This window comes from Mchenga conophoros, linkage group LG9, assembly GCF_057382185.1.
Source record: "Mchenga conophoros isolate Kocher_MC1m ecotype Shallow Benthic linkage group LG9, M_conophoros_male_GT1.1, whole genome shotgun sequence".
In the NCBI taxonomy this organism is placed as follows: Eukaryota; Metazoa; Chordata; class Actinopteri; order Cichliformes; family Cichlidae; genus Mchenga; species Mchenga conophoros.
The window spans coordinates 14100076-14123475 of NC_140534.1; the positions used below are offsets into that span (position 1 = coordinate 14100076).

General features: G+C 42.3%; 1 protein-coding gene across 4 annotated transcripts in view; it reads left to right on the forward strand.

Moving 5' to 3' along the window:
- The window catches only part of LOC146567004 (disco-interacting protein 2 homolog C-like), a 79606-nt gene that overhangs the window by 16859 nt on the left and 39347 nt on the right, over positions 1 to 23400 (forward strand). For 2 of the 4 annotated variants that reach the window (XM_085286574.1, XM_085286571.1), the window contains 9 exons: positions 9205 to 9276; positions 9902 to 10006; positions 10691 to 10816; positions 13714 to 14004; positions 14359 to 14481; positions 15398 to 15544; positions 17366 to 17485; positions 19208 to 19405; positions 21507 to 21598. In XM_085286574.1, coding sequence (XP_085142700.1) covers positions 9904 to 10006; positions 10691 to 10816; positions 13714 to 14004; positions 14359 to 14481; positions 15398 to 15544; positions 17366 to 17485; positions 19208 to 19405; positions 21507 to 21598 — 1200 coding nt within the window. In that variant the 5' untranslated portion in view covers positions 9205 to 9276; positions 9902 to 9903. The remainder of the gene's footprint in view (positions 1 to 9204; positions 9277 to 9901; positions 10007 to 10690; positions 10817 to 13713; positions 14005 to 14358; positions 14482 to 15397; positions 15545 to 17365; positions 17486 to 19207; positions 19406 to 21506; positions 21599 to 23400) is intronic. The other 2 variants (XM_085286572.1, XM_085286573.1) reach the window with 2 other exon arrangements.

The following is a 23400-nucleotide window of genomic DNA, read 5'->3' on the forward strand; positions in this document are numbered from 1 at the left end:
TGGTATGGAAGGATGTAATCATCTGCACAGTATCATTTCAGTCAGTTTTATGGGTCCCAGTAGCTTCCAGTGTCCAGTTTTTATTCTGTTTCGATTCACTGCATAGCTGTAATAACCCTAGCTCATTGTCGTTCAAGCTAAATGTGATGCAGCTCATTTTGGAAGCATCCATGGACAGTATAAAACGCAGAATAGACAACTCATTGGGTTTTCAAAGCCTCAACGTTATCAGCCGGGTTGTCTCGTTTGATTCTTAGAGCCAGATTTGACCATATTTGCGTTAGAGGTCCCCTTGTCAACTAATTTACTGTTTTGTTTAAACGACTGAAAAAATGAGACTAGTTGAATACTCTACAAGTTAGAAATAATCTTAAAAATATTGAATAGAATTAATGCAGTTAAACACTGACCATACAAATGTTGTGTGTGTATTTAAGAGCTATATGAAACTGTTAGTCACTTTAATTTTAGGGGTGCAACGATACTCGTATCGATGTTGAACCGTTCGATACAGTGCTTTCGGTTCGGTACGCATATGTATCGAACAATACAAAATTTTTAATTTATTTTATCAACTTTCCTTCTGACGATGCTGTCTGTGTTGAGCGCTCAGTGGATCTGCGCTCGACAGTGCAGCCTAGGCGGAGTAGTCAAACGCAGATTCACTGAGCACAGGGCAAGCTAGCGAGACAGAAGCTAAGCTCTCCTTGCAACATGGCAAATTGAACCTCCCCCACCCTCATTCAGATGTGGTGTTTGGAACTATTTTGGTTTTCATGTGACGTATGACCCTGAAGGTAAGCGCGTCATGGACTAAAGTAAAACAGTATGTCGGATGTGCCACGCAATGCTCAATTACATGGGTGGGAACTAGTGTGTTAGCGCAGTTAGCTCGTTAACGTGTTGGCCGTCCAGCCCCACGCACGGGGCGATCCGCGGTAGCTCGTTAACGGAGATTTGCCGTGTTGTGGCGTTAACGTTTGGCTCTTTTGCCATCAGAATTGTTGTCTAAAGGCAGAGAAAGATGCCCAACGGATTTACTTTACCAAATTGACCATCCCAGCCTTGCCTTAATGGTCCATTTGATTCACCTTTTATTGTTTCTTTTATTTTCACTTGCTGAATACGGGACAGACTTGACTGGGGGAAAGAAGGGGAGAAAGAAAGAGAAACAGCTGAGAAGAGGGACGGGGGAGAAGGGCAAAAGACAAAAACCAACAGAACGGGCAGAGAAGAAAAAAATGCATATATCAATCATCTGGGTCACCTGCTGAGAAAGAAAAAAGAAAACAAGCAGAAGAGAACAAGAGCAACAGAACAAACAACATCACAATGATATATGGGAATATGACAGCAAATACCAAATGTTAAACATCATTGTGCAGCACATAAGATCAACAGAACACAGTGTGCTTTGAGGTAGGAGCCAAAAAGGGTGTAGTTTGTGGGTGTGATCACCCGTGTGTACACCTGTGAGCATGGACGCGCTTGTTTTTTGTTTTTTAAAAGGTTCCTTCTTGTAATAATCTGCTAGAGGGTGTGGGGGGGCCACAGCCCCGTCCTCCAGGGCATGAAGCAGGTATGGAGGAGATCAAAACTCCAGACATCCAGAGGCCCCCAGAACACAAGAGACCAAGGAAGACCAACAGAGGGGCAGCCGCGCCACTGTCCCAGAAAGAGCTGAGGAGAGTCCCAGATGAGGGCTCACTCAGCAGCCGCGGAGCAGAAGCCAGGGGGAGTTGCAGTGACGCGCCCGTGAGCTCCGCCGGCAGCCAGCTGCGCCTGAGTGACCGAGCCCCAGGCCGAGAGGCCGGGGGCACCCCACCTCCAAAGTGGCCCGAGCGAGCCCCAGGCTCCAGGCCCCGATAAGCGGCCACCAAGGAGTGAGCCGGTGTGTACCTGGACGCCCATCCCCAGACACAAAGAACCACCAACACACCGATGTCTGAGGGGGTCCGCCACTGGCAGGGGAAGTGGTGGTAGGGGGAGATAGGCCTCCAAACCTTGGAGGGCCTGAGATGTCCCCAGAGAGGTGGCGCCTGACACCCAACCTGACATATAGACACAGACATACAGGCACACACAGATACAAACATCCATTCCCACCCTCATGCTCTCATATGCACTCACTCCACACTCAACCAACGTGGAGACAGACATAAAGAGACGCTGTACACACGATCACACTCCCCAAGCTAACTCTACAAACCGGGTCTAGGTACCCTTGCCCCTGGAGGGGGGAACTGCACCCAGACCCAGGTGGTGTTACCCTTTTCCCTGCGGTGGGGGGAGGCAGACCGCCCCGACTCCGCAGCAGCAGGAAGGCCCCACACTCCAGACCGCAGTCGGACGGCCAACTCCTCCTCCTAGTCCTAGCCCCCCCGCTCCAGCAGGTCGCAGAGAATGGGGGTGAGAGAAGACTCCAAACCTCCCTCCACCCGCTCATTGTAGTGTTGATGCATTTGTGTTCTAAGGTGCATTTAAAACCCAGGAGGGCATGGAGCTACCTGCCAGAGAGCAGCAGGTAAGCGCATGGTCCCTCCTGCTAGCCCTCAATGTCTACGTGTATTTAAAATTGAGAGGTGGGCAACGACGCCAGGGGTGGGGTGTACACCCTGATGGTACTTTGGATTCCGTGTATCGTGCCCACCCCCAAGATCCTATATGTATGTGTAATGAGAGTGTGAGTAATGTGAATGTCTAAGTTGTGGGATAAAATTGAGGCAGAGGCAGCCAGAAGGGGACAGAGGGGGGGGGGAGCCTCCTCTGCACCCTGGTGACATACCCCTACTCCAAGGTCCTGCATGTGTGGGTGGTTGTGGTGGAGCGGGAAGAGGGAGGCAGCTGGAGATGGGGAGGGAAGGAAGGGAGGGGCAAGTGACGTCATTTCAGATTAACGCTGACAGCACTAGTGGGAACACAACGAATATGACTGCACATTTACGCCGACATCATCCTAGTGCAAAGACAAGTGGAAGCAGACAAAAACAACAAGCACGCATGCTACAAACTTCACCCGAGTCATTTAGACAGCCGTTAGCACAGGATTCTCCTTATGGGGACCTGATATGTTTAATATGCTGCTGAGAATATAGCCCAGAAGAAGCGGATAGTATAGCTTTTATTTTGGAAAGAGACATTTCTCTGTAATAAACTCTCTTTTCCAAAGATGAGTGATTTCTCCATCAGATAGATTTTTTTTTATTACTTTGTTGTTTCAGCAACATTAAATTTAAAAACTGTACTTTTGAGTTAAAATATATATTTATAATTTTAATAAATGACAAATTAAAAAGGCATGAACATTTTTTTTGTATCGAAAAAATATCGACCCGAACCATGAATTTTGTGTATCGTTGCACCCCTAATTAATTTATAATAAAGTCCTATTTAAGTGTTACTGAAATATAACATGCAATTGGATATGTACAGTTGCTTGACAAAAAAGCTTTATTCTCCATCTGGTTGGTCAGTAGTTGGTAGTGGTTACAGCTTTTTGGTCACAAAAAGGCATATGGTACTCGAGAGAAAAACTCCTTCCAGTTGTTTTGTTTGCAAACACGTTGCTGCAGTCACCCATAGTTTGAGTGGAAGACATAGACTTGTCTTCAAAGGTGTAGCACCCTCTGTGACCAAATTCACCTAGCAACAGCCTGCAACCTCTGGCAACCATTTGGAGAGTAAAGCTTTTTTTATAGTAAGTATATGTTACCAGGGGATTGTCTCTAGAGCCATATTTCTGAGGCCTTACAGCGAAGAGTATAGCTAGTGTTAGCAGAGCTAGCACCAGCAGCAGGTCTTGCAGGCTAGAAACATCTTGGATTATCTGTATGTTACTGCAGTCTGTATAATTTATTTCCATTAAAAATAGGACCGTAAAGCCTTTTGTAGACTAAATGCTCTGTTTCTGAAAATCTCCTGGTGCGATTTGAAGCTACAGGATGATAGAAAAATACATGTGTTGGAGATCCGGTATATTTGCACGGTCACTCTGAACATCCTGATGAAGTCCATACGATGGAAATATATCACTGACCCTTTATAGGGGAGAATTTTGACCATCGAGAGCCACTTACTTACACTCACACAAATCACTGCAGTTAATAGGGCTGTTCGATATAACGATATATTCGGGTGACGATATAAAAATGTCTATTGTTTCATTTTACTCTATCGTTTGTTTCGTGGTGTCGCAAAATAAACTGTTTACGGCAATATTTTTTCATGGTTTTGATGGTCACTGTAGTGGCTATACTAATTTCTTAAAGTTCTCTCTTTCTCTTATATTTAATATAACCACACTACGGACGGACAAGCGCCTGTTTTTATGCGTTGTGGTTAGCAACAACGACGGTAACAGCATCGTTTATGTTCCACATAAACCTTTCACAATAAAGCTCAAGATCCTGTTGAGACTTTTCAAAATAAACTGAATCATGTGAAAGAGCAGATTATTTACGGATGAGAAGTAAAAAAGAGCCGCCAGGTGCTAAAAAATAAACCTTAGACTCAAACGTTAGAACAGGCTTTTCCCCGCAGCACGCCGTGTAATAAATACTCACAAAGAAAACGGCGGCCGTTACAACTTATGTCTAAAAATGTATCGTTTCATGCATCGTTTAAAACACTCGACTCCAGCTACATGACGCGCAGCTGGAAACACTTCACGCAAGACGAGCTGCCCGAGATTCACAGAATTTACAGAAAATGTTACATTTTTGGGATTTATATCGTTATCGGACGATAGATGTCTTATATCGGGATATGAGATTTTGGTCATATCGCACAGCCCTAGCAGTTAACAATATTTCCTGGCTTGTATGAGAGGGTCTGACTGCACCAACACTGGACATGGAAACAGCGTCCCGTTTGGCAGCCTGCCTTAAAACCATCTTGGCTGCTGTCATGATGTTTGCAGGGTTGTTTTGTAAGAAATGGATAAAGCTGTTGGGAATGGATTAGCAGCCAGCGTGAGCTCACTGGACCTGATTTGTGGTCCTTCAGAGACTTTCTTGGAAATATATTGTTTACATCATAATAAGGTTCTCTCTCTAGGAAGTGATTTTTATGGAAACTGGATTCACTACACTTCCACTGTTTGTTTGTAGCCATAAGTTGTTTGTATTCATAGACGCACAATCACATCTGTGCCCTGAAGTCACGCACTGGAAAAAAAAAAATCTGTGTGCAAACAGCTGAGCTCATCTTTTGGTAAATTGAGTAGCACTCTCCACTCAGGTGTGATAAATTCACTTTTTACAGAAACAGCAGCTTGAAATAAAGCAGAAGACTGCAGATAAAACTAGTGAAGCAAGATTTCTGAAAGAGCCGAGCGTCTTCTCTCCTGGCAGGTCTACGATTTCCTGGTGCTCCACATGCACTCTGCCCTCGAAATGTTTATGAAAGCTTTGCTTAAAAAACAAAGCCGGGATGTTTTATGGATGTCTTGGTGTGTTTGATCTCTAAATGTTATTGTATTATTGTATTTCTGGTTCTTTTATTAATGGCTTTATTCTTCTGGTGTTGCTGTGTTTACTGGGTTTCGGTAGTTTTGTATTTGTCAGGGTGCTTTTATTTGCCTCAGTATTTTCCTTTGGGTTCCTCCCTCTGTCCTCTCTCTCTGGTGGTGCGTCTGCTTGATCCCTTCATGTTATTATGAAGTCTTCTTGTTTCAATGTTTTTGTCTTTGTGTCCCCTTTTGTCCATGCTGACTGGTGTTTTGTGCTTGCTCTGGTTCTGTTTGTTCTTCATGCACTTCAAGCTCTGGAGTCTTTTTCATTTGGATATTTTCATTCCCAGTTTGGACTTCCTGCTGTGCTGCTTCCACTGAGGGAAGTCTGAGAGTAGAGCCACTGGACTGCTTGCAAAGTGTGAACATTTCAGAGAAGGATGACACTTTACTACTATTAATGCTACTTCTCTATATTTCTACTAAGAAGAAATCAAGACGTTTAAGATAAAGAGCCAAAAAGGACGTTTTTGAGTTACGACTTGGTAACGACAGTCGTTTGATAGAAAGTGGAACAACATGAGACACATTGTTGGAATGTTTTCACAAATAGCTTTTACTTCTATAAACTTTAAGAAAGGAATTTTTGATTGATTTTCCTGCGCTGGCCCGCTGCTGATCAGATTGGACTAAGAGTTGCCCGTGGACTAAAAAGTGGTTGAAATGTTGAATTTAGGCTCTCGCTTAGTCATCGTCTCTTGAGCTAAACGGAAGTTTAAGTGAGTTTGAACTTCTAGGAAAAGCTAAGAGCCATGGCTCTAAAGACAAGTATGTTTGATGTGAACTTGATAGCAAAATAAACTTATTAAAGTAATCATTATTTGCCAATCTTTTAAATATTTGATTTAACTTTACTCTTAGCTGAGTTCGTCTCTTTTCTATTCTCAGTCACTCATTTTTTTATTCTCTTAGCTCTCTTGATGTCATAGAGAGGGGAGATGGAGATGAGCAGAATTGATGCTTAAAAAATGAAACTAAACAAAAAATAAGCTGAATGTTGTATAAAAATCTTTTATATAGAGACAGAAAAGCTGCATCATTGGTTGATTTTGATGTTTTTCATGACATTTGATGACTTTAAAGGCATCTGCTGCGGTGTAATACTTTCACTTGTCTCAGAGCGACTGATATTGTAGCCTCCCGGCGTCCTTTTGTCTTTGGATTTGATTTGTCTCCCGTCTCCGTGGCAATCAAACAACAATCAATAATTAGCGAACTGGTGTGAGCCAGTTTAACAGCATTTAATTGGGACAAACAAGGAAGTATTAGCACATATTATCCCTGCAGCGAGGACCGTGGGGTGCTGTGATTGATCAGCGGCTGTGTTGGTTTTGCTGGGGGTGGGGGGTCGCCTAGGCAGCCACGACCTCCCTTAGGGACTGTAATGAATTTCTGCATCGCTGCCTCTCCACGCTGACCTCTGCCTGTCCGTCCATTAGTCTCTGCTGCTGTCACTAATCCACACTAATACTCATACTCGGTCTTAAAATCATCATGTAGTCACATAACAGGAGTACTGATGGTGTCATTGCACTTGTCATGTAGTTTATATGAAGCGATATGTTACCTACAGCTATACTATATGTTTTTCCTCGGTGGTCAGCTATTCATGTACGCGTGACTGATCTGTGTACAGTCAAATTTTTGACAGAAATCAATGAATTTTCTACTATTTCTGAGTCTTTTATAAAGAAAAAGCTACTTTTATTCGAACTGAATTACTAATACCTCAGATGACTCCCATGGTGGGAGTGCAGAAAGGAAAAGATCAAACCCTGCCTGTTGACGGTCACAGTATATACAAAGACTGCTGGGTGAGGTGCTTCCTGAATCAGATGTGATTCAATGAGCAGCTTCTTCTAGTTGCTTTCTATGGCCTTGGGTGATGTTTTGGACATGTAGTGTACAAATGATAGCACTAAGTGTATTTACTCGTGTTCCCTGCTGGACAGGAGTCCAAAAGCCAAGATGAAATTTCCTTCCCCAGTCATCCATCACGGGTCTCTCCAGCTTTGTTTCTGGTCTTTCAGGTTTTCATTTGGGACCCTTTATCTCCAGAAATATAAACGTGACACCCAAGACAGAGGCTCCTCCTGCTGTGGTGCTTAAACCCGACATGAATGTCAAGCATTGATGTTCTGATGCCAGAAAGCGAACAAGACCTTGGTGTGCTGCAGAACAAAACAAAGAATAACATTATAATGATGATCAGATTATCATACGACCTTGAAAGCTTCTGTATGCATTGGGGAAAAAACATCATGTAGCATTTGACTGTTGAACTGCAGAGTCTGTGCAGTGCATAACATTATTCCCGTTCTCATATTCATCATCTCCATTATTCATTATTCATTTCATGTTGTTTTATTTATGTTTATGTTCTTAATTAACAGTCGGACAGAAGCATTAAAAGGCTGTGAGAGACAGAGGAGGCTGGGTGACATGAGACCAATGAGGCTGCACCAGCTTATATAAAGTGGACCTGTTATGCTTTTCCTTACTCTCTGTGCTGTAGGTATGTTTTTAACATGGCTGAAATACTACTGCCTGCTAAATACTGAGGTCAGTGCATGCACAGGTAATCCCAATAAAGCACCATCTCAGGAGTTTTGGTAACACTTTATCATAACGATCATTAATAAACAGTAAATTGTTAAATAGCTATGTGAAATTTAGTATATAGCTATTGGGGTGTTAACAAACAATTAGATTATCCTGTAACTCCTATTGTTTTATAATAACCGGTGTTATTATTGTGTCATAAAAAGTTGCTGGCACCTCAGACACAAGGACAAGGCTTGTGTAAATGTTGGCCCCTTTGCTCATGTGGCCACAACAGTGAGACAGATCATCCCTCTCACAGCTTCAGATTCCACCTGTGTCCGACTTCCTGCCCACTCCTGTGAAAAACAGATCTGATGCCATTTGAACAGAGAGCCATTTCTGGGATCCTCTCCTTGAGAGGATGTGATCAACTCTCATGCAGCCACGCCCAGTGTGTTCTCTGACTGTAATAGCTTGTAATTGTATCCAGCATGGCCACAATGCCAATGTTTATTTATACGCTCCAAGCCCAACATGAACAGCTCAGATCAAAGCAGACACACTGCAACGCATGTGTAACGACACACATATTGCTCTTTACTGTCATAACATCCAATCCACAGTGTTGTCTAACAGCCTGACAGCTAGCATACATCAATATAAAGCAGTGAAAATATCAGATACAACTTTACAATAATGGAAAGTCCATGTGAGGATTAATAAACTATCAAATTTCTAGTTATTCACAACTGTTACAATAAAGTGTTACCACCATTATGATGTCAGCAAAAGCAGATTTCCTTATATGGTCATGTTAGGCACACAGCTCGAGTACAGAAGCCCCACCCACCTGCTTTTGAAAATGTCTCTTTACGAGGGGCAGCCAATGAGAAGAAAACTGTATCAACAGGAGGGGAACAGCTTATTTCATACACTGACGGCTGCAATAAGGCCCAGTACTGTGAATCAGGGTTTAAAACAAAGAGTGGGAAATCAGCATAATAGGTCCTCTTTAAAGGAAAACAAAAACCGTATAAGCAACCAAAACGTGTTTGATGGACACAATTTCTGGGGGAAAAAAAGATGAAGGGAAACACCCACGCACCCTCCGCTGGCTCTCTCATTCTTTATCTATCTCTATCTGTTCGCAGGGGACATCACTCAGAAGGGTTATGAGAAGAAGAGGTCCAAGCTGGTCAGGGCATATGTTCCACATGCTGGAGGTAATTTAGCAACCTCTGACTCCCCCACACACTCCCCACGCCGCGAAAATATTCCCATACCGCTAGTAGAGAATCGATCTGGTATCATGACAAATACAGTGGCAATGATACTGTACTCGACTCTATCGATTCAGTCTTCAGCCGCCGCCATTAGTGAATGTAGGTTAGGACTCCCTAGAGCTCAGCTTGGGCCTGCTCCTCTTTATCTGAACGTGCTGCAGTCGCTGTCTTCAAACACACACACACGCCCTACAGGCTCTCCTGCAGCTAAAACACACACACACATATGTGTCACCCAATCTGGTTTATCCTTATCGTATATCGGATGATTTAGCAATAACGGCTCACTGGATACTGAGGGATGTTCTATCAGAGAGCAGAGAAGCAACTGCCACATTTTTCGAATTATTATTTTTTTTACCTTCTTTTTCTTTATCAATTCTTTCATTTTAAGATGCCAGAAAAATCTAATTTTTCTGCTGAGTCAGATCATCTCCATGTTTATTTTTCTTTGTTGGCCCTCCTATCTTTTGCTTTTGTCAAACGTATTTGTGCACGTGTGTGTATGTCTGTGTCTCTCTATATATGTATGCATCTGTCGCTGCTTGTCTGCTTGCCTCTGTAGGTATGGAGGGGCCAATGTCTCACCGGGCCCCCCTCGGCCCTCCCTCTGCGGCCCGTTTCCACCGACGGAGAACCTCCGGCACCAGAGACGAGCGCTACAGATCAGGTACGGAAACTACAGCTGCATAAACACCACCATCGGATCACTGAGGCTTCTTATATAGTGTCCATATTCACCTCCTCTTCATTTTCTCTCATATTTCCTCTTCCAGCAGTGGATACTCGTATTAAACAAGGTGAAAGCTTCAGATATAATGAAATCAGCGTATGTACAAGTAATCCCTGTGAGCCTAGTTCAGTATTCTTAGTATAAGATGAAGAAGGATTGTGTAGTATGCAAAGCTACTATAGCAGAGGCCAAGAATAAAAATACAGAGCTGGTAATGAACAGAATACATTCCACTTTAAATGCATTAAGAAAAAATGAATTCATAAAGCAGTGTAACCATGTTACTGCACACACTTGGCATTCAGTACTTATGATTAGAAAAACAGAAGTATATCAGATCGCGCTGCTGGCACTGTGGTAGTTAAAATGAACTTGTTGCTCTTTACTGTGAATTGAAGGATGATTACAGTCTGGCTTTATTCATGTGTAAACTGTAATTTTCAGTTAATACATTACAGGGACTTGCAGTGTAATCAAAATGGATGGGACTTCAGCGGGTTTGTTTGTTGGAAAAGACATAGATGGAGGGGACGGTGCACTTTTTCCACTTTCATTTTTTAGGATAACTTTCTCCCTCCTCCTTTGCATGAATGAGCCTGTTTACCTGTCTCTCTCACTCAGACGTCCACACTGAGGCGGTGCAGGCTGTGTTGGCGCGACACGTTGAGAGGAAGGTGGCGGTGCCCATGCCCTCCAAGAGACGCTCGCTGGTGGTGCAGACCTCCATGGATGCATACACGCCTCCAGGTGACGACACACAGACTGAGACACACACCTGTATTTGTCCTCCATGTATTTTTCTGATTGAGATGTGAAAAAATGAGACAACATATACTTGTGACGGTGGATTAAAACATTAAAACTGCAAGCTATAACAAAATACGTCAATAAAGTAGAGATAAAATATGACAAACTAGAAAAAACCCCAAAGTAAAATATAATAAGGGAGCTCAGTAATTTAACTTATAAACAGAATGTGTGAAAGTGGCTGCGTAAAGTTACACGACTTAACAATATTGAACTAAGAATAGCTCAGTGGTTCAGTTTAACAGGTCATGTGATCTTCTGATGTGCACTTTTGAGCAGGAGATTAGAAGCAGCTAAGCGTTGGATTGTTTTTTCATGTCTGTAAAATAGTGTTTAGTTTAAATAAAAAAGTACCCAGAAGGTGCACACACTCATACACACACTCATACACACACATGCTGTGGTTATCTCCGCTGAAATGGGTTGCACTAAGCCGAAAATTTGACCCCGGAGAGGCAGGCCCGGCCCAGACGGGATTATGTTGTAATGCCGTGTCTCTGCTTTCTCAGACGTTTTCCATTCTGACAGAAACACACTCATCTCTCCAAAAAACTGCAAACATGCACATTTCCTGAGGCGCTGATGGTTTTACAGTGAAAACAAACCACAGACAGATGTAACGTTGCACGCAGTCAGCTACTGTAAATGCGATCTGCCATCAGAAAAAGGAAAAACACCGATTAGTAGCTGACTATTCTGCGTATTTGCAACTGCAAAAAACATGGACGAAGGGGGAAAGTCGGAGCTGACCTTTACCTCAAATATGAGCTCATTAGATTGAACATAATTGGAGTTGACGGTATAATTTTGCTGCTGATTGGATTTTAATGGAGAAAATGTAATAACTTTGTTCACTGCCAATTTGCTTTTTAACCTTTGAGAAAATTCTTAAGCGATCCCGACATCACCCCAAAGGCTCGTCTTACTCATGAGCCTCAGTGGTCGACACGGGACACTTACTTGCTTCCTGTTATAGGAAAGTCAGAGTGGAAACTGAATCCCCATGTTATGTTTACTGCTCCTCCGTGTTCACACAATGAACTCGTTTAAAGAAGTAAATTCAGCCTTTTTCCTAAAGTGCAGCCCAAAGCCAGTTTTACCTAAATTGGTTCTCGTGGTTGTTACTACCTTAGCTGACTAATTATTGACATTTTCAGCTCTAGAGCCTGCTGTGTCGCCCAAAGCTCATCAAACTTCAGTGGTGAACAGAATTAATCATGGTCTCCAGGCTTTTTCTGAACCATTGTAATACTGACTGGAGACAATTGTCTTAAAAACACTCAATTCAGATCTGTTTCTTATTACCAGGCTCAGATGTGGATCAGTAGTCATGGATTAAATGCCACGCTGGGTATAAATGAAGGGATGTGGGGTGGCACAGGAGTGGGACCTCAAACAAGGGAGGCGAGCAAGCCCACAGGAAATCAGAATGTTTGATCAGAAATAAATCCAGCGTAGAAAATTGGTGTAAAACACGATTTTCAGGCGCATGTGCAGCCACACGGGTTAGGTGAAAAATAATATGCATCAAGAGATTTGTATGCTTCTAGTTTTTCTTTTGCATAAATAGATATGTATAGATATATTCTATTTATCCAAAAAGTCGGAAAATTACTATGTAAAAACAGCCAAAGCATGAAAAACAACCCAGCTCAAAATGACCTTAATGTGACCCAAAAAGGAGCTTTGTGAAATGGAAAAAAGTGCAGGGCTCATTGTATCAAGACCTAAATATAAATACAGGAAGAAGACAAAGTGCCTACTGGTTCAGTAAATGTTGTATGAGGTGGTTTGGGGTATCCATTTATTAACCATAGTCTTTCTTCACAAGCACAGTTATGTGGATTATCTCTGTGTTAGCTGAATTCAAACTGAATGATGAAAAAACAATTCCCTTGGCGAGTAATATAGACACATTCCACAGCTGCAGTTCAATAATCAGGCCAGAAAAACATGACTTCACAGGAAAACGTCCACGATTACATCACTTCGAATAACAAAAACAGTGCAATTGCTGTACTTAGGTTAACATCCCGCGCTCACTGTGTTCCCTCTGGGTCTCGATTAGCTCTGAGCTCATCGTTGTCCAAATACATTCTCCATGATTATCGCTGGAACCTACAGTTTGTATTTCCCCCTCTTCGTTCTGAAGCCCTGCTAACTTCTCCGTAACTCACACATCTCGTAGTGTCATCAGCTAGTGTCATGAAGAACGTAATATCAAGAAAAACCACAAACAGACATGCAAAACTAAAAAGTTAGCAATTTCAACCTTGCATAAAACACATTGAGCAAAAACAACTTTATCGCGTTATTTCTTTACATTTAGCAGCACAAACTTGATGCAACACAACCTGTCCACTTTGGTCAGAGCTATTTCAAATCCCATAAACAAATGACTTAACCAGTTTCTTGCTAAGAAGAATTTTAATACCATTCTCATTCAAGCACTTAGTTAGGGCACGGTTAGCTTAGCGTAACAATAAGAAAGTGAGCCTCTAATTCACTAAATAAGATGTTTTATCTGATTATTTCTCTAGAAAAACAAAGAACCAAAAAGGATTAGAGCTGGGACATTAACACAAACTTTTCTCTTGAGCTAAATTGGATGCCGAGCTAACCTAGCAAACAAATGGCTCTGGCGTCATAGCAGTGTTTATCATTTAATTTAGTTGGAAGAAGCTAGTCTCCCAAACTGCTGAATTGTTTACTAATATTGTTTAAAGGTCTTAAATTGTGTTAGCACTCATTTCAGTTCCTGCTTATTTATTATTGTTAGTTTTATGCTGTGAAAGTTCTGTTATTAACATATAATGGTGGCTACTGACCCTCACTAGGTCTGTCCCCCCTGTGCTCAGACTCCTCGTCGGGCTCAGAGGAGGAGGCGGGGCCAGGTGACGACATGTCGGGCATGGAGCACTGGATGAGCCGCCCTTCCCAACTAGGCCCCGCCCACCTAGGCTCCACCTCCTCCTCGTCCTCGTCCACGCAGAGCGGAGGCAGCGGTAATGCCGGACGGCTAGCCGACTCGCTGGCGCACATGCACATCTCGCACCTGGCGCACGCGCACCTGGCGCACCTGGGCCAGTCGCACCACCAGCAGAGCCACCTGTCACAGTCGCACCACGGTAAGACTTCAGTCCTCTCGTGCATTTTTCCTAATACAGCTCCAGCATTTTGAATTTTCACCTGTGTCTTTTAATAAAGGTGATTCCTAAAATGAGGAAATTCATATAATTTTTATTATAGTTTAACCCAATGATTATTACTGATAAAGCATTTGGTCTACAAAGAGTGAAAACAAGGTAAAAGAGATCAAAGAAGTCAGTTTTCATTTTCTGACACAACTGAGGTTGTAACAAGGAGGACTAGAATTTCGTGGGTCTTGCAGTACCGTTATGGCCCAATAGGAGTGCAGCCCAAGAGTCTTTGCAGTAATACACAGTATTTGACTGTGATACAGCTGTTTATTGCTCCTTCAGGTATCGGCCACCTGTCTCTGAAGAGGAAGGGAGCGCTTAGTATAGCAGAGAACGGCGGCTCTCTGCGACGGTCCTGTGAGTTTGGCTCCGACATGCTGTGGCCTCCGCCGCTGGAGTCAGAGGGTAGGTTTCACCTTTTTCAGAGTCTCTGAAGATGCAGAATGCCTGCAGAATGCCTTAGTGAGTATAAACAATCAAAATAATGCAGCCTTTAATCACCATTCATGATAAGACATGATAGGTGGTAACCCCAACCTTGAGTTTGGAGAAAGGCAGAATGTGTGTGAATGTGTGATGTGAACAGTTTAAAATTACACAGAATGACTCGGGGGAACTGTTTAAGTAAAGGTTAGGGTTACATTTAGAGTTGGAGTCACCACGGATGGCCGAATAGACCTCAGCAGGTTAAGAGAAGAAATGTCAGCTATTCCCAAAACAGTATGTGGACATTAAATCGTTTTCTTATCAATTTCCGTTTTTAAAACCTTTGAAAATGCACTAAATCACTCCATAAAATGTGGAAGAAGACTGTGAGGTATTGACTCAAGTCGACTTGATGCTTAGCTGCAATTTTGTGTAATACCAGTGAGTCAATGCAACTTCTCTTTAGAAAATAGGTTTGGCTGAAAAGAAATATATAAAGCTAAACAGCTGCATATCTTGAAAAAGACTGCACACATGTGCTGGTAAAATGCTGCCCCCTGGTGGTAAAAGGTTTAGTTTAATTCTGTACAGGATAGCTACAAAGTGCACCTTTAATATGACCAAAAATGTCTGTTGTTATTGATGTTTGGAGAAGAAGTTTTCCCTTGAAAGCTTTACACTTGTGATGTTTTGAAGCGCAGCTATTCCAGACCCTGCTGACTCCTGTGTTTGTCAGGGCTGTGACCCAAATCAGCAGTGAAACAAGATGACCATCAGAACGTGTCTAATTGCCCGTGGACTCTATAACACACGGCACTTGACAAACAGAGCAGTGATAAAGGTGAACAGTGAGTCACCGCTGTCTGTTTCAGCTCTCTCTCCATCTGCCTCACAGAGAACCACTCGGCCCCGCCGGACGTGACGGGATACTCGTCGGACTCGTCCCACTCCCACACTGAGCGTCACCACATGGCCAATATGGGAACCATTGCCAGGAACACGCAGAAATACGGCAACGCGGAGCGCATGGAGACAGGCGATGGTAGGAGTCACCGCCAACGTCACACCTTTAGCCAGCTCCCAGCTGGAGCCTCTGAATAAAAATACTGGAGACCGTCTGATAAAAATAGCAACTCTTTAATCAGGAAGTGAGCTCAAATTGGACCAGTGCCTCAGAGAACTGGCCAATTACACGGTTTGTGTTGATGTCAGTCCCCTGGAAGACAGATTGGACTTTTTTACCATTAATTTTTCTAAGCAGAGCTGACAGAGCACCTTTGTTGTTCTTTCTTCAGCATGTTTCACAATCACACAGTCAGTTAGAGAGCTGAGAGCTCCTCAGAATAATCACAGGCTGTGGTCCACTTAGCAGAGCCTTGTGCCAAAAATACAGAGTTTCTAATTCAGTGCCTTAAAGGGAAGCCAATCTGCAAATTTCCATCTTCATACATTTATTATTGGCTTGTACTTGATTAGTATTTTATTATTTACAGTCCAAATTAATCCATATTTATCATGTACCAGGCTCTTGGTGCAGCACCCAAGTTCATCTTCTGTCAGAAACAACCTGCTTTAGCTCCTCCCTCTTTAAGCCAGCTTTCCTCAGACCCGTGTGCTCGAGATGACCTTATAAGGGATATTCTCACATGACATCATACAGAGCCAGGAGTCTAAAAAACTGTTGAAATGCAATGTTTAGACTGTAGATTGTACAAATGTTGCAGTGCTTCAAGCCTGCATTCTGTTTAATAGACCCAGAGGGGGGACGCCTCCAGGTCCAAAAGTACCATATTTCACTAACCTTGAATGGTTAATGGTTTACGTTGGCTAGAAATGTGTTCCCCTCGTGGTTAAAAATCGAGGCCCTCTTGCTTCTTATATTAAATCCTCCATTAGGAACCTTGGTGTTACAGTTGATCCAGCTCTGACGCTGGACACACACGTTAAATCTTTGGTTCGCTCTTGTTTTTACCATTTAAGAAATTGCTGAGTCCCATTGTGTCACGTTCTGAATTGGAAATGATTATTCATGTTTTTGTTTCATCTCGCTTAGACTATTGTAATTCCTTGTTTAAGGTTTAAGTAATGCCTCCCTTGAATGAATGCAGGGTGTTCAAAATGCTGCTGCTAGGCTTCTGATAAAGCATCACAAATACTCCCCTGCTGATTCAACTGCATTGGCTCCCTGTCAAGTTCAGGGTCCAATTTAAGATCATAATCATGACTTATAGGGCCCTGCACGGTGTAGCTCCAACTTACATAAGTGATCTTCTTCTTCCTTATCACCCCAGCAGGTCCCTGAGGTCTTGTGACCAGGGGTTGCTGGTTGTCCAGCATACAGGGTTAAAAACAAAAGGTGACAGAGCGTTTGTATCAGTGCTCTCAGACTCTGGAGCTCGCTCCCTTTGAGTTGGAGATCTGTGGACTCAGTCATGTCTTTTAAAAAGCAGTTAAAAACGCATCTGTTTAAACGCGCTTTTGGTTGATTTTGTTTTGTTTGAGATTTTAATGTCTGTTTTCTGCCTCTGTAAAGCACTTTGTGATTTTATCTTGAAAGGTGCTATATAAATAAAATTTTACTTTACTTACTTTACTTTACATCATTTATATACAGTCTGTGGTTTAAAACATTCTGAAGCTTGAACTGTTTGCTTACAGGACTGACAAATTCTTTATTTCTCTCTCATATATAAAAGAACGTCAGAAGAAAAGCAGGATCGTTCATTCAGTATTTGTCCAGGGTTTACATCACAGGCAGCATTTTAGTCTCAGTCTTTGCAACACATCATGTAACACTGGAGGTTTATTTTAGTTTTCATGATCGTCTTGTAAGCTGTTCACATCACCACTTTCCTTTTTGCAGGTGTTCCGGTCAGCAGTCGCGTGTCGGCTAAGATCCAGCAGCTGGTGAACACGCTGAAGCAGCCTCGCAGACCTCCACTCCGAGAGTTCTTTGTTGATGACTTTGATGAGCTTTTAGAAGGTAAAAACAGTCTTTCTGTTCATTTTAAAAAACTATCCCCAAGTGATTCATTTAATAAATCACTTTAATAAACACATAATGAGCTTTGCTACAGGTCAGTGTGCAAAATCAGCTTTTTCAAAGAAACACAGCTCAGTGCTGAGGTGGCATTCATGCATGCAAATAAATGAACTGTGAATGTTAATTTTGCAGGTCTCAAGAAATTTTGGAAAAAGCTGAACGTCGTGTAAGCTGGTTAAGTCCCAGAAATTGCAGTTCCTTCAATGACCACTCAAGGCAGGATCCATGTGGGAGTAAATTCCCATAGACTCCCATGTTAAAAACATTACAGCAGAAATAAACCTGTTGGCAGCTGACAATAAGAAACAACATTAGTCAGTGTAGCTAATTTTCTCCTTCATAAAAATTGCATGGGGCTGAAAATGTTTTTAAACAAACCATTTTAAATTTTATTAGCACTTAAAAGTTATGCAGTATTATAGGCCACACTGATTTTTGCAGAACAGTGCGCCCTCAGGCAGGTTTGTGCTGGTCCTGTGTGGTTCATAGCACTAACATAACATGTAATATGTCTCAAATTCATAACACGTGGTAAGCAAAGTTCTTCTCTTAGTATCTTATTCCATCAACCCCAACTGTTGGCGGCAAATGGCGTCCCGTCCCTGAGCCTGGTTCTGCCAGAGGTTTCTTCCTGTTAAACGGGAGTTTATCCTTCCCAGTGTCGCCAAGCGCATGCTCAAACAGGGATGTGCTCTTCTCTCTATTATTTTAGGGTCTCTACCTTACCTCTACAATATAAAGACCCTAGGTAAACAAGTGTGCTAGCCTTAGCACTCCAGCCTTTTATGGTCCACTCTGACTCCAGAAACATCAAGCTGTGAACAGACATTAGACTGAATTTTGACGCTTCCAAACAGAGTGGACCATAAACTTTGTGCAGATCAATAATCATCTGCTACCCTTTAAAAAGCTCTTTCTTTGAATTAGTTCATGACAGTTAAAGAACTTTCAGAATTTAAAAATAATGGGAAATGCAGTCAGATTTTTAGTTTTAGTTAATAATAATGAATAAAATAATACAGGAAGATGCTGGGCAGTGGTAACCAATGTGACCAAAATCTTCATTAATGCTGAGAACAACACTCACGTCCATGTAAAGAACTGTCTTCATGTGGACACTCCAAGTCATGGGAAAGGTTCATATAGAGCACAGATGTGTTGTTAAAGAGTTAAAATTGTAAACGTACTGAAATATTTCCTGCTCTTTGCTCGCCTCTCTCCATCTGGGAGTGTTTTCTCTCTGTTTCTTCGACTCTCTGGGAAACTCATACTTTTGTCCAGTTTTGTGGTCTTTTAAATCATATCCTGGAGTCATTTGACAGTGTGTTGTAAACATGTGTGTTATAATCATACAACAAAATTTTGAGCTTGGGATTGATGTAGCGGTTAAAACTTCCAATTGACTCTAATTCTATTTTTTATGGCACTGGCTGAAGATTGAATCCAGTCAAATCCCTCCCCACTGCTGCCTCGCTCTCAGCCTCTCTGCAGTCTGAACTCAATATTAAAAGAGATAAAAGATTGTTCACGTCCCCCTCAGTACATCTGTGTTCATAAAAGTTGTTTATGTGTTTTTTTTTCACGGCCACACTTGAAATCAAATAAACAGTAAAAGTTTGTGAGCTGTGCACTCATGAAACTCTCGGCCTCATCCTGTTACAGTCCAGCAACCCGACCCTAACCAGCCTCGGCCGGAGGGGGCGGAGATGATGCCAGTGCGAGGAGAGCCGCTGGGGGTGGTCACTAACTGGCCTCCTTCTCTGGAGGCGGCTCTCCAACGCTGGGGAACCATCTCCCCGAAAGCCCCCTGCCTCACCAGCCTGGACACAGCAGGGAAGCCCCTCTATGTGCTCACATATGGTAACCACACACTTAGTGCTCACTCATTCATGTCCACCAGAGCTACAGTTGGATAAATGTTTTGCTAGTTCAAGAATTTAAAAATGCACAGACATGCATGCTGGTTAGGCTGAATATGATTCACACCAGGGGTGATGTACGGCCGGCCGTATATTGCACACTCCTGATCTTTATATTTATAATTCTTAACTTGTTTCATCTGCTGCTCACTACAAACAAGAACAAGCATTACATTTGGACTCTTAACTGTATTTTCATAACTTTTCCAGCTCTTCCTGCTGATAAAAACCTCTCTCATGGCTATTCATCTTTCTTTGTCACAGCAGCTTTGTCACAGTTAAATATGTGACTTCTTCACAATGACTGAAAGGGGAGTTTAACTGGTCCGGCCTGCTTAAGATCAAAGTGGGCTGTATGTGGCCCGCAATGTAAAATGAATTTGACACCCCGGCTCTGACGCTGTCTGGAGTGGCCCTGCTGTCAGACCAGTAAATACATTTGGGGCTATTTGGCGTCTGTTCTTGTTTGGTTACGGTTAATTTGCCATTTGTCAACTTGTCAACAACTCCGGTGACACCTTAACCCCATTCGCACATACAGAGGGTGATAGACTGAAGTCTGCTGACAGAGAGAAGCTAGTGCAACCAGAAATCGGTGAAAAGGGACCTAAATGTGCCTAAATAAACTTAATATAATATTTTAATTTTATTATTTTAATCTCTGAAACAAACTGCATGAAAGTGAAGTTGTTATTAAACCACTGCTTCACTTTTTTACTAAAGAGAAGAGGAGTGTGTCATGCAGGAAAGTGGTGGAACAACACAAGATAAACCATCCACAGAAGCATCTGGTGGTTTTGTTGGCCCCTCTGTGTCCCCCTGTCTCTGGTGTCTGTGATGGTTATTTATCTTCTTGGTTACTTTGAAGGTTTCTTCACTTCCTGCTCAGTATCCCGCCCACCCTCATTAGTTTCACCTGGTCTCCTTTTCAATCACCGCCTGTTGTGTGCATATGCAGTCCCCTCTTTCCTCTTTTCTTTATGAGATCATTTGTTTGCCCTCTGTTGGTCTGCCTCTTCATGATTCCTCTTTTAAGAGTCATGTTGGGTTTTTGATTTGATTTCGTTTGATTTCTTTTGGTTTTAGCAAAAAAGGGGACAAAAAAGTTTGAACTCTTCTGTTACAGCTCTCATAGCAAAATAAATCCCCCTAAAAAAAAAAAAAAAAAAAAAATATATATATATATATATATATATATATATATAAATGAAAATCCATCAGAACAGACACATCTTAAGTACTAATTACACATGAATAGTTATGTCCATGACTCTGTTATAAAGCTCTTTTATTGCCTGACCTTTCTTTTCATTTTTTCATTCATTTTTTGTATTAATTAAACAACATCATGAGTCCTTTTTTCCTAATTGACACTCGGTCATCACAACATTGAGAACCTCTGATGTAGACTATAATGAGACACTCCCTGAGACTAACACACATAATGACCAGACCGGGCCATTAAAACCAGCAGCCTAATGATCCTGTGGGTCCTGCTGTGAACTGGGCTTCTCCTCGATGCTTGATCGGATTGGGATCTGGGGATTTTCTTAGGACCCGGGATCTCGACAACTTAAAGCTTTCTTTTGCTGTTTCTCAAGTCGGTCCCGACCAATTTTTCACTGTGTTTGCAGCTTCTGTAACAGTATATAACAAGGCTGCACAGGGAAATCACATTATGCAAAAGAAGTAGCGGCATTTTTTGAATATTCTATCTTTAATAAACTCAGAGCTGAAAGTGTGCAGGAATGTACCCTCCCCCCACCATTTTTACATGATTTCCTCTTTCCTGTGCACCTGTCCACCAACTGTGCGTTAGACACTTGCTTTTAAGTATAATCCATCCATTCTCCAGACGTCAGTAGTGACCTCTCCTGACTGCTGAAAGCTCTTAAATGTCATCACTTCAGAAAGTTTTTTTCCTCTCTTATCGACTGAATTGCCTCAAAATAGAAGTGCAAGAACACACAAACACAATCTCAGTCTCTCTCCCTCCCCCTCCCTCAATCGCACCCTCATATCCTGTGTCCCACTCCCTGCAGGGAAGCTGTGGTCTCGCAGCATCAAGCTTGCCTACAACATCCTCCACAAACTGGGCAGCAAGCAGGAGCCCATGGTGCGACCGGGCGATCGGGTGAGTCACACTCGCCCACCACTGCAGCTCTCACTTTTCACTTTTTTCTTTTTGTTTGTGCTCACTTCACTCCAACCCTTTGATACTTTGTTCAGCCAAGTTAGCTTTTTTTAATTTTAAATCTATTAAAACAGATAATTATATATTTGCTGGTATATTTATGATGATATGCAGTTTTTATTATTTATTTGACCAAACAATGTCTCTATAATAAAGCTCCTGTTGTATTCCCTTGAGAATGAAGGGGATACTTCACTGAGATACTGATACCACTGTAATGTCTGTAAGCAGAATATTGAGCTGCAGTCTGCAGCTTAGCACAGCGAGCAGAAGCAAATCTAACCTGACTCTGTTCAGCACAAAGAAAAAGCTTTTAAACCTGCACTTAAGGTGCTTTTGACCTCCTGTAGGTTTCTGTTCTGTTCAGAAAAATACATTTGCTGGAATAGCAGTAAAAGATTGCAAGAAGTACATCATCACATGCTTACAATTCCAGTTTGTCCGCTTTGCATATGCAGCTGATGCATATGCAAAGCGGACAGACCACCAGTGCCAGTTTCAATAAATGGGAGGTGCTCAAGCAGTGGAAATGACACCAAAGCAACGTGAGGCTGTTATCAACTTTTCATTAAAAAAAGCAGTACCAACAGCTCTCTGTGGAGTGGAACAGAAAATCCTCTAGAAAAAGTCGGGAGATGTGAGGCTGGTGTCGGGGTTAATGGAGCACATGTCACTGTGTGGCTAGCTCGCTGCTCTTCTTTCATTGAGTCATTCCTGGGGAGATTTTTATTAGGAAAAGCATAATGGGTCTGAGAGGGTAGTGGTGCAAAGAATTTTGATATATCGAACAGTGATAAAAAAAATATGTGCAGCATAAATGTGAGAAACAGCAGCAGGATGCATAATACAGAAGTGTGTGTGCTGTTCAGCTGTGGCAAAAAGAAGGGCTGTTGTTACGTTTGATAGAGAACAGAAGGGATGATTTCTTAAAGTGTTCTTAAATAAAAGGAGTATTGATCCCCAGCACTAAAGTCTATCATAGCCTCAGTTCAGCCTTCCACAGTGCGGGAAGATCAACTGATTTCAGTGCCAGGCCACGTCAGCTGAAATTCTTCTACATCTCATATTGTTCGTGGTTTTTTCAAGCAGCTGTAGACCTCCTACAGCTGCTGTGCATTTGAAAGCTCCTCCTGTTCGCACAGTTTCTGACTTAATCAGTGTCATAACTACTCTCACTGATGGCCGACTGCTCTGTGCTGCGGTCTTGGATCACCCTCCGCCCCTTTTTTTTTTTTTTTTTTTTCTAAATGACATCAGAAACAGCAGTATGCGACATTACGTGATGGCAGAGCTTCAGTTCATCCTTTGTCATTTTTTTTTTTTTTTTAATAAATAGGACAGGGGGAATGAATGAGAGAAAGAGGGGGAGAGAAAGAAAGAAAACCAAAGGGGAGAAGAGACGGTGAGAAGGGGGGGGAAGAGAGAGGAAAAAAAAAAAAACTCCTGGGTCACCTGTATGGAGAAAAAAAAAAAACAAACAAAAAAAACAAACAGAGGAGACAGCAAACAACAAAGAGCAACATAATAATAGAGAAAACAAAGCACCATCACAATAAACTAGCTAGTCATAGATATCAATAGTTACTAAATAATAAACGATATTGTGCAGCACGCAAGATAGACAGCGCACAGTGTGCTTTGAGGCAGCAGCCAAGAAAGCTTTAGTCCGCGTCTGTGAATACCCATGTGTGCATACCTGTGTGGATCAGCATGCTTGCATTCCAAAGGTTTCTCCATGTAAT